The sequence below is a fragment of the Planococcus citri genome, chromosome 1 (genome assembly GCF_950023065.1).
Source record: "Planococcus citri chromosome 1, ihPlaCitr1.1, whole genome shotgun sequence".
NCBI lineage: Eukaryota > Metazoa > Arthropoda > Insecta > Hemiptera > Pseudococcidae > Planococcus > Planococcus citri.
In genome coordinates this window covers 51,629,387-51,643,708 of record NC_088677.1, presented here as the reverse complement: position 1 = coordinate 51,643,708, position 14,322 = coordinate 51,629,387, and the positions used below count along the sequence as shown (strand labels likewise).

At 33.5% G+C, this 14,322-nt stretch overlaps 2 protein-coding genes and 2 long non-coding RNA genes across 9 annotated transcripts in view; all 4 read right to left on the bottom strand.

Annotated features, from left to right (window-relative positions):
• Positions 1-2,369: 2,369 nt before the first annotated feature.
• LOC135832598 (uncharacterized) lies at positions 2,370-3,433 on the bottom strand. The gene is made up of 2 exons (XR_010556335.1): positions 3,079-3,433; positions 2,370-2,896 (listed from the first exon to the last, which is right to left on the bottom strand). It is a non-coding gene; the product is annotated as an uncharacterized LOC135832598 (long non-coding RNA).
• A 2,309-nt stretch (positions 3,434-5,742) lies between these two features.
• Positions 5,743-6,882, bottom strand: LOC135842275 (uncharacterized). The gene is made up of 2 exons (XM_065359655.1): positions 6,630-6,882; positions 5,743-6,258 (listed from the first exon to the last, which is right to left on the bottom strand). The coding sequence occupies exons 1-2, from the start codon at positions 6,784-6,786 to the stop codon at positions 5,816-5,818; spliced, it is 600 nt and encodes a 199-aa protein (XP_065215727.1). The 5' UTR covers positions 6,787-6,882; the 3' UTR covers positions 5,743-5,815.
• A 562-nt stretch (positions 6,883-7,444) lies between these two features.
• On the bottom strand, positions 7,445-9,116 carry LOC135832597 (uncharacterized). The gene is made up of 2 exons (XR_010556334.1): positions 7,893-9,116; positions 7,445-7,797 (listed from the first exon to the last, which is right to left on the bottom strand). It is a non-coding gene; the product is annotated as an uncharacterized LOC135832597 (long non-coding RNA).
• A 297-nt stretch (positions 9,117-9,413) lies between these two features.
• The window catches only part of kst (spectrin beta chain, non-erythrocytic 5 kst), a 58,335-nt gene continuing 53,426 nt past the window's right edge, over positions 9,414-14,322 (bottom strand). For 4 of the 6 annotated variants that reach the window (XM_065345953.1, XM_065345955.1, XM_065345956.1 and 1 more), the window contains exons 47-62: positions 14,074-14,256; positions 13,810-14,000; positions 13,437-13,725; positions 13,168-13,350; positions 12,965-13,087; positions 12,800-12,888; positions 12,494-12,589; positions 11,974-12,053; positions 11,257-11,481; positions 11,034-11,172; positions 10,806-10,944; positions 10,479-10,728; positions 10,278-10,403; positions 10,110-10,199; positions 9,969-10,006; positions 9,414-9,888 (exon numbers count right to left, since the gene is read on the bottom strand). In XM_065345953.1, coding sequence (XP_065202025.1) covers positions 9,673-9,888; positions 9,969-10,006; positions 10,110-10,199; positions 10,278-10,403; positions 10,479-10,728; positions 10,806-10,944; positions 11,034-11,172; positions 11,257-11,481; positions 11,974-12,053; positions 12,494-12,589; positions 12,800-12,888; positions 12,965-13,087; positions 13,168-13,350; positions 13,437-13,725; positions 13,810-14,000; positions 14,074-14,256 — 2,457 coding nt within the window. In that variant the 3' untranslated portion in view covers positions 9,414-9,672. Of the gene's footprint in view, positions 9,889-9,968; positions 10,007-10,109; positions 10,200-10,277; positions 10,404-10,478; positions 10,729-10,805; positions 10,945-11,033; positions 11,173-11,256; positions 11,482-11,973; positions 12,054-12,493; positions 12,692-12,799; positions 12,889-12,964; positions 13,088-13,167; positions 13,351-13,436; positions 13,726-13,809; positions 14,001-14,073; positions 14,257-14,322 lie in introns of those variants that run through there. The other 2 variants (XM_065345954.1, XM_065345957.1) reach the window with 2 other exon arrangements.

Genomic DNA, 14,322 nt, shown 5'->3' with positions numbered 1-14,322 from the left:
ATTTTGGGGAAATTTCGAGTTTCGAAAATCTACTGGAGGCTCCAGGAATTATCAAATTTTTTTTAGTCGTAGTAAAATTTTCTAACGCTTTGATGTGATTTTATTTAGCTGTGTTGCTTCGATTTCAGAAAGCAATTTCCGAAATCGAAGCAACACAGCTAATTAAAATCAAATCAAAGCGTTAGAAAATTTTACTTTGACTAAAAAAAATATTTCCAAAGTTGAACTGATAAAATTTTGGTTCTCTAACTCCATTTTATGAAATTTTGTTGAAATTTCAAATTTCACAAATGTGCTGAAGGTTCTAAAAATTTTCAAAAAGTGGCAGGAGGCTCCAAATTGACTTGAACCCATCTGCAGTGGATTTTACAGCTTGTTGATAGTGGAGTACAGAGTAAACTTTGGTCTTCCAGTTCCAGTAAAATTTCAATTCTGAATGCGATTCAAAATTGATCCGCGATTCGAATGGTCCCATCTTTGGTTAATCGAGTAATTTTGTGGGAGTTTGTATCAGACTTTTGCATTTGAATTGAGATAGAAACGCTCTGGCAGGTGTGAAAAGGTAATTAGACGATCTTTGCGAGTGATTTGAATTTTTCAGACCCCTTTAAATCGAGCTTGCGCATTTAATTTGAGATGGAAATGCTTTTCCCATAAATATTCGCAAAAGTCGTCGGAAAACCTTTTCACATCTGCCATTAGCGTCCCCTTGTCGTAAGAAATGCGAAAGTTTGATAAAAATTGACCTGCATAAATTCAAAAGTAGGTTATCGCATTCAAAAGCTCAATATGGTTGGGGAAAAACACTAGAATTTTCGCAAAGGTCGCTGAACAACTGCTACATATATGCAAATGTTATTTTATTCCAAATCAAAAGAAAAAACCTGATTAAATGGACTCCAAAAAATTTTAAAAGTAGGCCAATGTCTTCAAAGGTGCAATACATCAAAATGTTGAACAAAAAAAAATTGAAAACACATGGAAGTCATTATACAAGTCCAACCAACGTATATAAAATTTCATACTTACATACACATGGAAGTCCAATCTTGGATCATAATGTTAGAAATTTGACGAATGTAACTTGTATTCATAGGTCCGAGCATCGCTCATAAGACACTCTGTTTGTGTGACTAAGATAGGTGGCAACATTGCAAATTAGGTCCGAAGAATGTATGCGAAAATTCATAACTATTTGTGTATAATGTCCCAACAACGTATACAAAATTTCATACTTGCATTCATATAGAAGTCCGATCATGTACTGTGAAGTTTGAAACAAAGGTGTATATAACTTACACTTAGGGTCTCGTCATCGCATGTGAAATGCGTACTTTTAAAAAATAGAGTTGAAGGAAATTTACAACAACCACCCTGTTCTATTTTTAGAACCAATTCTAAAGGTATTGAAAAGATGTACATAAACCTATACCATCCTTCAATATTAAAAAAAATAGGGGTCCGAACAACGCATGTGAGAAATTAGGGTCCCATCTTGGTAGAGTTCGTCGGTAATGATGTGTGTGCGTGTGTATGTATGTATGTATGTATGTATGTATGTATGTATGTATGTATGTATGTGTCAAAAAATGTCTGTAAACGCGATAAAAAGCGACCTAATGATGATATCTCATTGAAATTTGCAGAGATGGTCGGAAGTATGGTAAAGACGACACAGTAAGAATTTGGAGTTCGTAAGTGCCATAGAAAAAATTTTATGAGCCTTTAAATGCGAAAAAAGGAACGTATAGGCAACTCCAACATTTGTTAAGGCTTAGTCTTTACGTAATAACTAATAAACATCACACACGTTTTGTCTCCTTTTAGTTCACCTACAGTAGAAACGCATAAGGCGCGGCGCGGTCCGAATTAGTTACGCTTTATTTTAAAGTGATTATTTTATGAATACGCCGCATCGCCATGGAGATGGCGGGTGTTTCTCATTTTTACGATATTACGATTTTACATTTTTACAATTATTTCGCTTAGTTCTTAACAGAAGAATGTTCGGAAAGTTTGTGATGCGTAGCATCAGATTTTTTTTTCTCCTGCTAGTCCTGCTGGAAGCTCCAGGATGCTCAAAATCATTTTAAATTGTTTCCAATCGATTTGGGAGTTCGAAAATAGGACAGGTACGTACCAAATTTCAGCCTTTAGGTCAATTTTGCAAAATTTTGGTTTTTCCACATTTTTGACGCAAATTTTATTTTTAAAAAGTCACCAAAAATGTTGGCTGGTGATGTCTTTTTGAGTGTGCTCTATTAATTTGGCGGTGTCTGGTTAAACACTTTTTCTGTCAGTTGGAATAGGTACATCTTTTGTAAAAATAAGAAGTTAGGTAAGTATTTGTAATTTACCGCAACTACCCCTTGAAAACTTTAGCCTGCAATAATGTATATTTTCATTCACCTAGTCTCCAATAAAGTAAATTTTTACACGACAAGATTTTAAAAAAGATGCTTATCCAAATTGAAAAGCCATGACATCCCTTGAAGATACAGCTGATTCCAAAACGAATGATTCTCTTCCTTGAAAACATTGAAATCGATACCATTTGCGACTTCTTTGATAATAAAGGACGATGCTTCTCCGTTTTTCTTTACTTCTACTACATAAACATCGTGGAGATTTCCATCATAAGCTCCATATCCTTGCGTTATGTACACATCACCGCAGGAATACAAATTGGCATATTTGTACAAACTGGTTCCATTTGGTTTCGATAAAACAGTCCAAGTGCACGTACTTTTTGATTCTTCTTTCCCATCTTTTCCTTTATTTGATTTCTTAGCGTTGTCGGGTTTCTTTTTTGTGATGCATTCGCACAAAGCTGACAGCACTTCTTCTTTGGCGGTGCAGATTGGATCTACCAGTCTTCCTTTCATTATGTTTTTAACTGGAAATTAATTTTTAGGGATTAAAATTTTTCATCGCCCACTATACCTTTACCTACATATATGTACCTGGGCAAAGCGACGATGTAGTGTGATTTGCCCACATCTCACGTGATTAGATGTTGAGCAAAATACATCTTAGAAATAGATGATAGGTACATAGATAGGCAGTACGTGTACTTACATCTGTCATATATAGAATTCCTACTATTAAGATATCCGTCCATGACTGATTTTTCATTATCTTCTTTAGTTACAGAAAATGTAGCTTTACAATCGGCCCGAGTATATGAAACAATAAAAATTATCAAGAATGCGATGATTAGCAGGGTGTTTTTTGCCATGACGATAGTTTTTTTTACCATGTTATTACGACTCAACCACGATAATCTACTTTTTTCAAATACTCGGCAGAATTTTTTCTACTTTGTCCTTAGGTTCACCTTTTCGCGATGTGAAGGTAAACTGAATTTCATCAGCAAACAGAATTTAACTCTAGCTGATTGAAAATTCGTTTTTTTGTGTGAAATAGAAACATGTGCGGCCTCATTTGTTGGTGTAAATTATCCGTTATACCTAGTCATTTATTCACCTCTGACTTACCTACTTCGCATGTGTTGAAACGAAATGAGCTGCACATGAAAATTCACTGACTTGAAACGCGCATGCGAGATTCTAAACGTACCCTGAAAGGATGGGTCTGGGGGATAATACATATAGGTAGGTAGGTAAGTAGTAAGTACTTCCTTGCTACGCAAAGAAAATGGAATGAAAAAGTTAAAAGATAGGAGAACAGACGTCTCATTTCATTGAGCATTAAAATCTTCAATATAAAGCTCCAGAAAAAAAAAACATTACAAAGGGAACCTTCACTTCATAGCCAGTCAATTCCAATGGAGCTGAATTTTTCTGATTGAAATATTGAAAAAAAAAACGTTACTCATGCCCCAGAACCAAATTTTGAACCGCAAAATGCACGATTTTTCAATTTTTTTTGGCGAATTTTCGAAAATAACGGAAATGGCCCAAGGTGTGTATAACTACATCATATTCTTCAAAAAAAAGTTGGTTTGAAAATGTGTAAGCATTTTTTTACGAGTTTAAAATGTTTTAAAACTTCTCCAAACTCGTAAAAGTGGGCCCTTTTGATCAATTACGAGTACCTAGATACTTAAGTACTGTACATCCGTTTTCGAACCGAACCCGATTTATTGGGTCTCCAGCAAAATGTTGGCGATTCTTATAAACGTATTGGAAAGTGGACTCATCAAGGAAAATATAGGAGATTGGAATTTTTTAGAACTGGGGGTTTCCTCAACTTTCAACCCTTCATCTCAGATTTGCGATTGACTTGCTGTAATATCGATACAGATAGTCAAACTTACGACAGGACAGGATTTAATTTTCATCAATTTGAGCTACCGAAGAATAGATTTAATATAACGTCTTCTATAGCGGTTTGAAATGGCTAGAGAGGACTAGATAAACTTCTGCTGGAGAGTCCAAGTTAACTCAAAAGTGTTTACAATGGATATAGGGGATTGAATTTAAGAGATAGAGGGGGGATTTTAGGTACTTTTCTGTAAAAATATACGATTATGGATTTTTTAAACAATTTGAGTTTTTTACCTTGTAAAAACGCGTATTGAATTTTGGTTTGTACCATTCCTAGGTAGTAGGTATTTACTCTATTTTTTTATCTAAAAATTCGTAGCTGGTTTCTTCGAACCATTCTGGAGCCTCCAGTGGATTTTTTAATCTTTCAGTTATCGAAGAAAAATTTTAATTCGAACAGATTTTGAAAATTTGTGCCCAAATAGATCGAAAAGGTCACACTGCGTTTACAGGTGTGCTGATTTCATCACTGAATTTCATTTTGGGTCTTTTTATAGCAACTTTTTCAAACTTCGAAAATTCAAAAGTTGATGGAGCTATGCTCCAGAGCAGCTCGAAACCACGACCAATGAATTCGGAAGGTCGAAACCCCTAAACAATCTAAATTTCACCTTTTTATTGTAATTTTTTCAAATTTTGAGTTTTTCGCAAAGAATGTGTCAAATTTGAATTTTTAAAAATTCATTTAAAAACGAGAAATAAAATTCAGCACGTGAAATTTGGCAGGACGCGACGGTGTATAGGATGCTTTTTGTTTTTTTTTCTACTCTTGATTCCATTTCTTTTAAGGGTTGAAGAAGGAATCTCAAAATTTTTCACTGTTACAATTTTTTGTTTCAATATCGAAAATTGAAACTCACAATGATGAAATCGTAAGTTCAGATTAAATATAGTGTTGAAGAACATCGAAATGGAATTCAAAATCATACTTCAAAAATTTTAGAAGTTCAAAGATGGATTTTTTGGAAAAGCTCGATTTTTAAACTGAAGATGCCAAATCAGGGAGCTATTTGGAAAAAAGCATGTAGATAGGTAGATACGTTCAATGTTCACTATTTAAATTTATTCAATTCTTACCCTGAAGGGATGTGTTATCCCATACCACAACTACTACAAGTCTTGTTCGAATTTTGGTTTTAAAAATTTCACCTTAATTTTCATACGTATAGTTACGAGTTCTCTAAGCCCCTCCATAAGTTTCCGATTCAAAAATAAAATTAAATAAAAATTCGTGTGGTCTATAGTTTTTTGAATTTTTAGAGATTTGGAGGTATTTCTGATAGAGCCTTTATTTTGCTCTTCAAGTAGGTATTGAATTCATTTAGAAGACGTTTTTTCTACTCTATTTAACTCCCACTTTGAAAATATTGACGTTGAGAACTTTTGTGACAAGTCCCTGATTTTAATGTTTCGTAAAAAAACCAACATTTAAAGAAATGAAGAAAACAATCAATATACGTTCAAATTCTATTATTTTACTCACTTAGATAAAATCAATTTTTAAAAAAATGAAATTTATTTCTATCTTACGATTCATGCTTATCGGCTAAATTAGCGTTCATGAAATGATAGACGAACTTATTATACAAAGGATGCTTATCGATATCAGAAAAATTTAATTTTTCAACCATTCCTTTGAACTGCATCTGATTTTTATCGTTCAGTTCGTAAGCGTAGACATCGTGAACATTGCGATCTTCGTAGGACTGGTATCCTTGCGACAAAAAGAATGTCTTTTTGTCTACTTCACATTTCACCACCAGTTCAAGTTTTTGAGTCGCTGTGCCATCTTTTTTGAATATCTGTCGAAGTTTACGTTGTGAAAGTTGAGCTTTCTGCTCGTCCAAGGTGTGTGGTTCGGCTTCACCTCCGTATGCTTTTTCGTATACGCATTCACATAGGCTTTGTTTATCCGAGGTTAATAAATTTGTGACGGGATCGATGAATCTGCCTCGTAAGATGTTATTCCCTAAAAAAAGAGATCATTTTGAAAAATACATCGATTAAAAATGATCATTATTACGAGAATGGCACGAGTATAAGAAAAGTCAGTAGGTATATGTACAGGGTGCCCAGAAATATCGAGTACCCCTAAGAAAGTTTTTCATTAAAAATATAGGTTGGCAATGTGAAATAGATGCATATGATTGACCAGTGGAATGTTATCTCTCCAGTCCAACAACCAATCATGTACTATCATTATTATCATTCAATGTGACCAACCAAAGTATTTTAGTAGAAAACTTTTTGGGGGGTACTCGATATTTCTGGGCACCCCGTAGGCGTCTATGTGTAGGTAATATCTTAATTGTTTACATACAAAGGTATAATCGTACTTACAAACATTACTAAATGATAGTTTATGAGATAAGTAATGCTTCAACACAACCTCTTCATCATTTTCTTCTTTATAATTGATTTCACCAAACTTGCACTTAGCGCTACAACAGTACATCGAGATGAGCGAAATAAAAAGAACGTGGAATAGGAATTTCATGTTGTTGATAAGTTTTTGAAACTGTGTCAAAAAAATGGGCTTTGAAAACTTCTTATATTGAGCTTTTTTACAGCAGGTGTGGGGATTTTTAATGACCCAGAGAAAAAAAAGCGAACTGGTGATGTTTAACAGATGTTCGTGTTTCTAATTTTTTAAAGCTCGTTAGATATGTTACTACGCCATAGTACATACTTATATGTAGGTAGGTAGAGGTACCTATAGGTAAGTATACGAGTACAAATCATGCTCTAATTTCACGAGTTTGCCATAAGTCAGAAAGAATCTACATATACCTAGGGTATCTGCAGTAAAAATTTTAAATGCCCAGTACGCAATTCATAATCCTGAAAATTTTTAAAATTTCCAAAATCATGCCCATAAAGACTTCATGTTGATTTGGGGGAAAAAAATCAATTCAATTTGGAGTATAAAATGTTCTCTATAATTATGCAATTTGTTACCTATTGATGTAAATAAGTGTACTTTTGTTCTGCTAATCTTTTGAGACTCATTTCCTATATGAGTACCTACTTAATCAACCATACATGTTAGTTCATCATTTTAGAAAAAAAATTAAAAAGTTGAGTAGTTTTCATTTTGCTTAAACTTAAAAATTACATAAGCTGCTTGAATTTTGGGAAGATGAAAAAATGCAGAATTGAAGTGTTTTTAAATTTTTTATTATTTCATAAACATAAAGTTAACTTTATTAGCATTTATAGGTGTATATCTCATTATTATTATTGAAAAATTCATAATAAAATAAAATACCAGATTTTTAGCAAGTGAGCGTTAATACATACAAGGTATACCCTCGTCGTTGAATTATTTTTTACCATCAGATAAATTATCTACCACCAGCACATGAACAGATTTTTCCTTCCCTTGTATGCTGTAAACATTCTTCAGGTGAGTCGGTAGATTCTGACATTGCCATTAGTTGTAAAAGAACAACCCACAGTATAGCAAACAAAAATGAAAACAAATGTGATTTCATGTTTTCTTGCAACGCTTAAAATGAGCAAACGAATAACATTAACAATAATATTCATAAAATGGAAAATATCAAGGTAGGTAGTAAAATACCTACGAACCTATAGACCTACCGAGTTTATTCTCACGGGCTGAAATTATATTCGTATACTTATAGGTAAGTAAGTGCTGGGTACTCGTGTAGCAACTAGCAACTAAAAACGAAGGTGAAAAATAGTAGGTACCTATCATGCTTGAATATTTGTAGCAAATTATGATAATATTTTGTACCTACGCGTTAGTCAAGGTAATTTTAAAATGTTCATTTTAACCTCAAAATGAATAATCCGATACGTCGTTCATTATCTTTCAGTTACAATGCTCAATACTTTTGTGGGATTGATAAAAACAAAACAAAAAAATGCAATAGATTGTTTTTAAAACAGAAAATCTTCTGTAGGTAGGTGTGGTATTTAGGTCAGTTGTCTCAAACACTTTCCAAATGCAAATGGTTTTTAGAAACTTTCCTTACAAAAAATTTTCCAATTTTTTTTAAAAAACTGGAATAAGTGGGTTTGTAATAGGAAATTATCCTCGGTACCTATCTCTAAAAAATTTCAGGTGAGAAATCCTATAAATATGTACCTACTTACCTGCTACCTCTGTAGTTCATTTGTAAGGTTTTTTACAAAATGTTCATTTAAAAAATTTGTTGAAGCTCAAGAACTTCAGCCTGACGAGAAAATAAGTTAAAATAATATTGGCTCGAAGAATTCTTCTTAGTTAGCGTTTGTTTTAATTGTTTTACAATATTTTTACAAAGCTGAACGTCAAATAAAAATCAAACTTACCATGAGTTTACAATTTATTTACCTGCAAATCATCTCTGAAACAAAAATAGGTACTTCTGCTCAGAACTTGCAAAACTTCAGTTCTTAATTCTTATTTAAGTATAGGTACGTAGGTATATAGGTACTATTAACATCATTTCCACGATTTCACTGTTCAGAATGATCAGTAAGGACTCCAATTACCATCTCTTTCAGGAATAGGAAGGGCATTCGTTGTAATCAGTTGCAAAAAAACCGTCATCACCACCACACCAACAAATAAAACAGTCAACTTTTCCATTTTGTTTTCAGTATGGTACCAACTTGATCAATGAAACGCTGAATTTTGAGACTATTAAATTGGTATGCTGCACATATCAAAACCTAATGTTTTCAACAATTAAATTAGGAGCTCAGGAGTAAATATTCTACAGTTAGTATACCTACTCAAACAAAATATGAATAACAGACTGGTTTGAATTTTGATGTTTGGTGACAGGTTAGCTATCAACACCACGAACAATCGAGCTATTGGTAAACAATTCTGAGAAAAGTACACATTTCCATATGATTAAACGACACAAAAGTTCCCAAAACTCGATAACATTCAATCACCTGCTGACATAATATTGACAACAATAATTTTCGGATTTACGTTCATAGGTACCTAATTTATTGTTCAATTTCGAAACAAAAATAGTAAGTTTAGGTAACATATTGTTTCTTCTACTTCATAATCATGGGTGAGTAAAAGGATTGCAGTCGTTTCGCCCAGGTGGACACAGTGGAAAAGGATGAATTTCCAAAAATCAAAAAAATCGAACGTATACAAAACGTTTTATTTTTCAATACGTTTAAATAACAACAATCAAATAATACATACGGTCGTACGGAAAAATAAATATGTAACTATAAAAAAAAGAAAGAAAAAAGAAAAAAAAATAAAGAAAAAATTAACCTGCAACTTAAGTCGTAATTCACATTACAAATACAACTGACGTATTTGCCATTTGTATAGTAAAAAATAATAATTAATATAAACGAATAAAATGGAAACGAAAACATGACACAAATTTCGAGTATATTACAAATGAGTAGCCTTCTTTTTCCTAAAAAGACTGGTTAAAACACTAGATCGTTTATCTTTACGAGTAATCGATGCTGGATGTTCGCTTTCGCTGGAACTTTCGCTCGGTGGTCTTTGAATAGGGTCTACGTTTTGATAAATATTTGCTCCTACAGGAGGACTGATATATGGCGGTAACGTAGAAGCGCGATTATTGCCGCTATTTGAATTATTCTACGGAGAAAAAAATCAGAATTTCATTAATGAAATACTAGGTCGGAAAAATTTTAACGAATGAGAGACTTTGAACTTACCATTGCTTGTTTCGAAGGGATAACACCGACATTGTAAGCTGCAGAAAAATTCAATTTATTATTCTAGATCTTTTCCAACTCAAACAGGTACACAATTTTGTAATGAATACCTAACAATATGTAGAAAAAAACAATATTTACCTGAATTGTGCCTATAATCATTTTGCCAGGCGTCTTTGGCATTATGTACATTTCTCAACGGCGGTGCTGTCGTTGGAAGAGGTGGGGGTTCTAAAATTTATAAATACATTTTTCAAGAAATTATTGTTTTTAATGTATGTAGTTAGTAGATATGTGTTAGATATGTACCATGATTAGTTGGAGATAGATCATAAGTGTTCTCACTACTCCTTCTCCAATCCGAATTACCATTTTGAATCACTCTGGATTGTTGTATTTGATAAGAATGTGGTCTGGCTGACGGCTCCATTACATCTATTCGATTAAAAATGTCATTCAAAATACCATTCCTTGAATAAATTCTTACAAAAAATGGTGTCTAGCTCATACCATTATTTTGTTTATTTCGCAACGTCACCGGGAGACACTCAGCCGACGAGGTTCTAGCTGGCACAGGAGGAGGAGCTGATCGAGGAGCAGTTATGGCCGTTTTATTATGGTACGTATCGTTGGAGTTGATACTATTTCGACTCACGTTTGGACCGCTCTTACGACGCTGCACTTCGGGAGTCGACTCGCGACTTGAACTCGACGTATCGTGAGCGACAGCAGGAGACGATTCGGCGTTAGATTGTAATTCCTGCACAAAAATTGAATTTTAATAAAGCAAAAATATTACCTACTGATTCCAATTTGAAAATCGGCACAATGGCTGACCTTTTGGGTATCATCGTAACTAAGCAACTGCAAACTAGGAGGAAGCTGAGCGTGGAATTGTATTTTATTAACCCAGTCTTCCATTTCTTTTTCGCTGTTGGCTAAGAATAAGAATTCTGAACCGTCTTCGCAGCATAATCTATAACACAAAAAATCATCTCATTTTTCGTAATTTTTTTTCAAAAAAAAAGTAGAGAATTTGAACACAGATAGTTGTCGAGTACCCACCTGAACACATGTTTTCGTTTAGTATAATCTTCAGCTTTTTTACATTGAGCTTTATAAATACTGATAGGAGGTGTGGCTGCTTTACTGCTCAAGAAATCATCTTGATCTTTGAAGAAACATAATAGCTGCCCACACAGGACTACGAAAATGAACAACGGTAAGTTTATCTACCTACTCATTTAAATTACACAGGTACAATTGTCATTTTGGAAGAAACTATTACCTGTATATAGAGTTTTCCAAGATCTGACGGGGGCTTTTTTGCCACCACTTTGTAGTTCGTGTTTTCTGTCGAGTAGACCTTGAATTTCAACAGGAGGTAACTGATCTAATTGTTCTAATTTTTGCAATTTCCTGAAGCTTTGCGTTCGTCTTCGCGTAGTGAAGCTGGGCGTTCGGCGGGGTTTCTTGCTGTAATCGGCTTTCATGCTTTCTGCTCTTTTGATATCTGAAAAAATTTGAGAATGAAAAATAAGAGAAATATTTTTTTTATGGAAATATCGATTGTAGGGGTTCAAAAAAAAGAACTCAAGATTGATGTCATTTAGATCAGAAAGTACGACGGGACGGATGTAATCGTTCCCGGGTGCTTGAGAATTGAACACATATTCAATTTCAGCTTTTCGAGTCAATTTGGTATTTTTTTTTTCATTTTTGGGCTGAATTTGATTTTTTTAAATTATTCATCAAAAATGGAAAAAAGCACTTTTGCATTTGAAATTTTGCCAGAAATGATGTATTTTTGAATTATTTATCAACTCAGCGTCAGATTTAAAAATTTTTCTGCCAGTTAATCCAATTAGGTGTCTGTTGGGAAAGAAAGCTCATTCGATTTCTACGACATTAAACTAAAGTGAATTTAAGTAAAACTACTCGTGGTAAAAATAATGAATCGAATATTACATGAGAACAAAAAGTCAACTTTTTATGAATTACGTACCTTTTCTTATCCTGTCTCCAAATAAGGAAGAAATAGCTCCACCTTTATGGTATGCAACTGGAGAAGCTGATGAATTAAGTCTGCAGCAGCAAAACAGTTCAAAAATTAATTATAATGAAAGAAATAATATTCAAATTTAGAATCAGATACTAATTGAAAAGTAAAAAACCAACGATTATAAAATAGAACACGTAAAAGCGTAATTCAGCAGAGAATAATAAGCAATAAAGTGAAGGAGGAAAATCATTCAAATATATTAAGGTTTAGTATAAGAATTTCCAGATTTTTTTGAAAAGCGAATTTAGTCATAAAAATAAACTGTAATTCTTCTTTAAAATTTTACAAACGAGCTGTGCTCCAAAAAGGACATCTTGTCCGCGATGTTAACATTAGGTAAACAATAAACGTTACAGAACGTCTCCTAAGAATAAGTATAAAAAATTTATGCTCTGCTGAAAAATATATTTAAAATAAAATGAAAGAAATGCGACAGTAAGAAGAAAACTAACTACGTAATTACCTCTCACTACCAACATCATCTAGGTTAATCGTTTCACTATCTACGGATCGAAATGATGGAAACGACACTAAAGAATGTTTGGACGAATCTTCACCACTGAATTCCATCATGCAAATGCGTTATTTGTAAATTAAGCATGTATTACAAAATCATGCAAAAATATTAAAAAATTTCAGCCATTAATTAAAATTGTATGAGCTGAAAATTATCGATAAAATTATGTTAAACGTGCATATTGCTTATGTGTGAGTTAGTCATGTTCACTCCAAAACCTTGGCAAAGCCTCGAATATCACAAAGTACGTACCTGATATCGGAGTCAAATTCATCTTCGCCGTTCATGTCTTCTTTCAGTGAACGAGGATCGACTCTTCTTCTATCTTCACGACGTCTCTCCTATACAAACATATCGTAGCAAAAATTATTTTTCGAACAAATTGATTATAAATTTTAATAAGAACAATAAACGTACGTCTGTAATACGTTGAACTTCTCTTCGTTTACGAGCTTCTAATTTTTCTTTTTCTAGACGATCTTTTTCAGCAATTCGAGCAACTTTTTCAATTTCTTTTTGTTTGACGAATGCTTTTTCAAGCTAAAAAACACATCAAAAAATTGGTAAAATTGAAATAAAAACGTTACAAGGCGTTTATTGATTCTACTCCTTGAAGTTACCAGAGTGATTCGTTTCAAAGCGTTGCATTTTTCTTCTTGAGCTTCGATGGTTTTCTCGAAATCTTCGTGTTTTCGGATCAATTCTTCGACCTGATGAATAGAATCGCCTAATTTTTCATCATGCAACATTGGTTCACGCGACAAAACCCAATTTTCAAGCTGTTCAGCCTCTCTTTTAAATATCTAAAAATCATAATAAAAAATTAGCAATAATTTCAAAAAATTCAACAAAATAAATTCTGAAACGAACCACCAAAAGAAAAAATCACCTGAGTATCTAAATTCTGTTCATACAAAACTCTCCTACTTTTCCAAGTCTCGTTTAGTAAATGGTAACGTAACTCCAGAGTTTTAATTTTTTCTTGGATATCATTGCCTAAAAAGTGACCTTTCCTAATAAGGTCGTTTCCAGTCGCGTAAAACCTATTAAAAGCATCTTGTCGACTAGTGATTTCAGCTCGGTGTTCTTCGTGTCTTTGTAACAACTTTTCAGCTCCGTCTACATCCTGAGCTAACTCAGCTGAGGTTATTTTGGCCATTACTTCGTTAATCCAAGCCCTAAAATGAGACGACGAATGATCAATTACATCATAAGTACATAATATAATTCGGGTATATTTAAAGCGAATCCGAGATACTAACATTAATTCGGTGTATTCGTCGAAGTATGCTTGTAATTTCTCTGTTTGGTGAAGTTTATCTTTTCGTTGTTCTGATCGTTCGAGAAGCTGCGTCCAAGCTTCCAGAGTTTCTTCGTGTTTAACTTCGATATGATCTCTAGCATCTGGGAACAAACCAGATAAACGGCCGGCTTCTTCTACCACAGCTTCGACCTATTATTGGCAGCAACATTAATTAATCATGCGCATCACTGAATATGACTCTATTAAATTTTCAATTAATTACTTGTTCTTTAACAGCAGCCAAATCCGCTTGGAAACCTTCGTGTTTTCTGACCAAGCCTTGAATGGTTTCCAAATTATTGTCATAGTCTTCGGCCATTAACAATGCATCTTTTTCTTGAATCCAGCTGATGGTTTCGTCTGCTGTTCTATCGAACACGTGTACTTGTTTGGCTCCGGCTAAAGCCTAAAAATTTCATAAAGGCGTAAAGTATAATCAAACTAATTTAATGGTTCGTGAAATGACAATAAA

Excerpts from the sequence above, each read along its gene's own strand:
- LOC135842275 (XM_065359655.1), bottom strand. The coding sequence starts at position 6,786 with ATGAAATTCCTATTCCACGTTCTTTTTATTTCGCTCATCTCGATGTAC. Across the intron at positions 6,259-6,629 it reads ACTATCATTTAGTAATGTTT|GGAATAACATCTTACGAGGC; the intron begins GTAAGTACGATT and ends CTCTTTTTTTAG.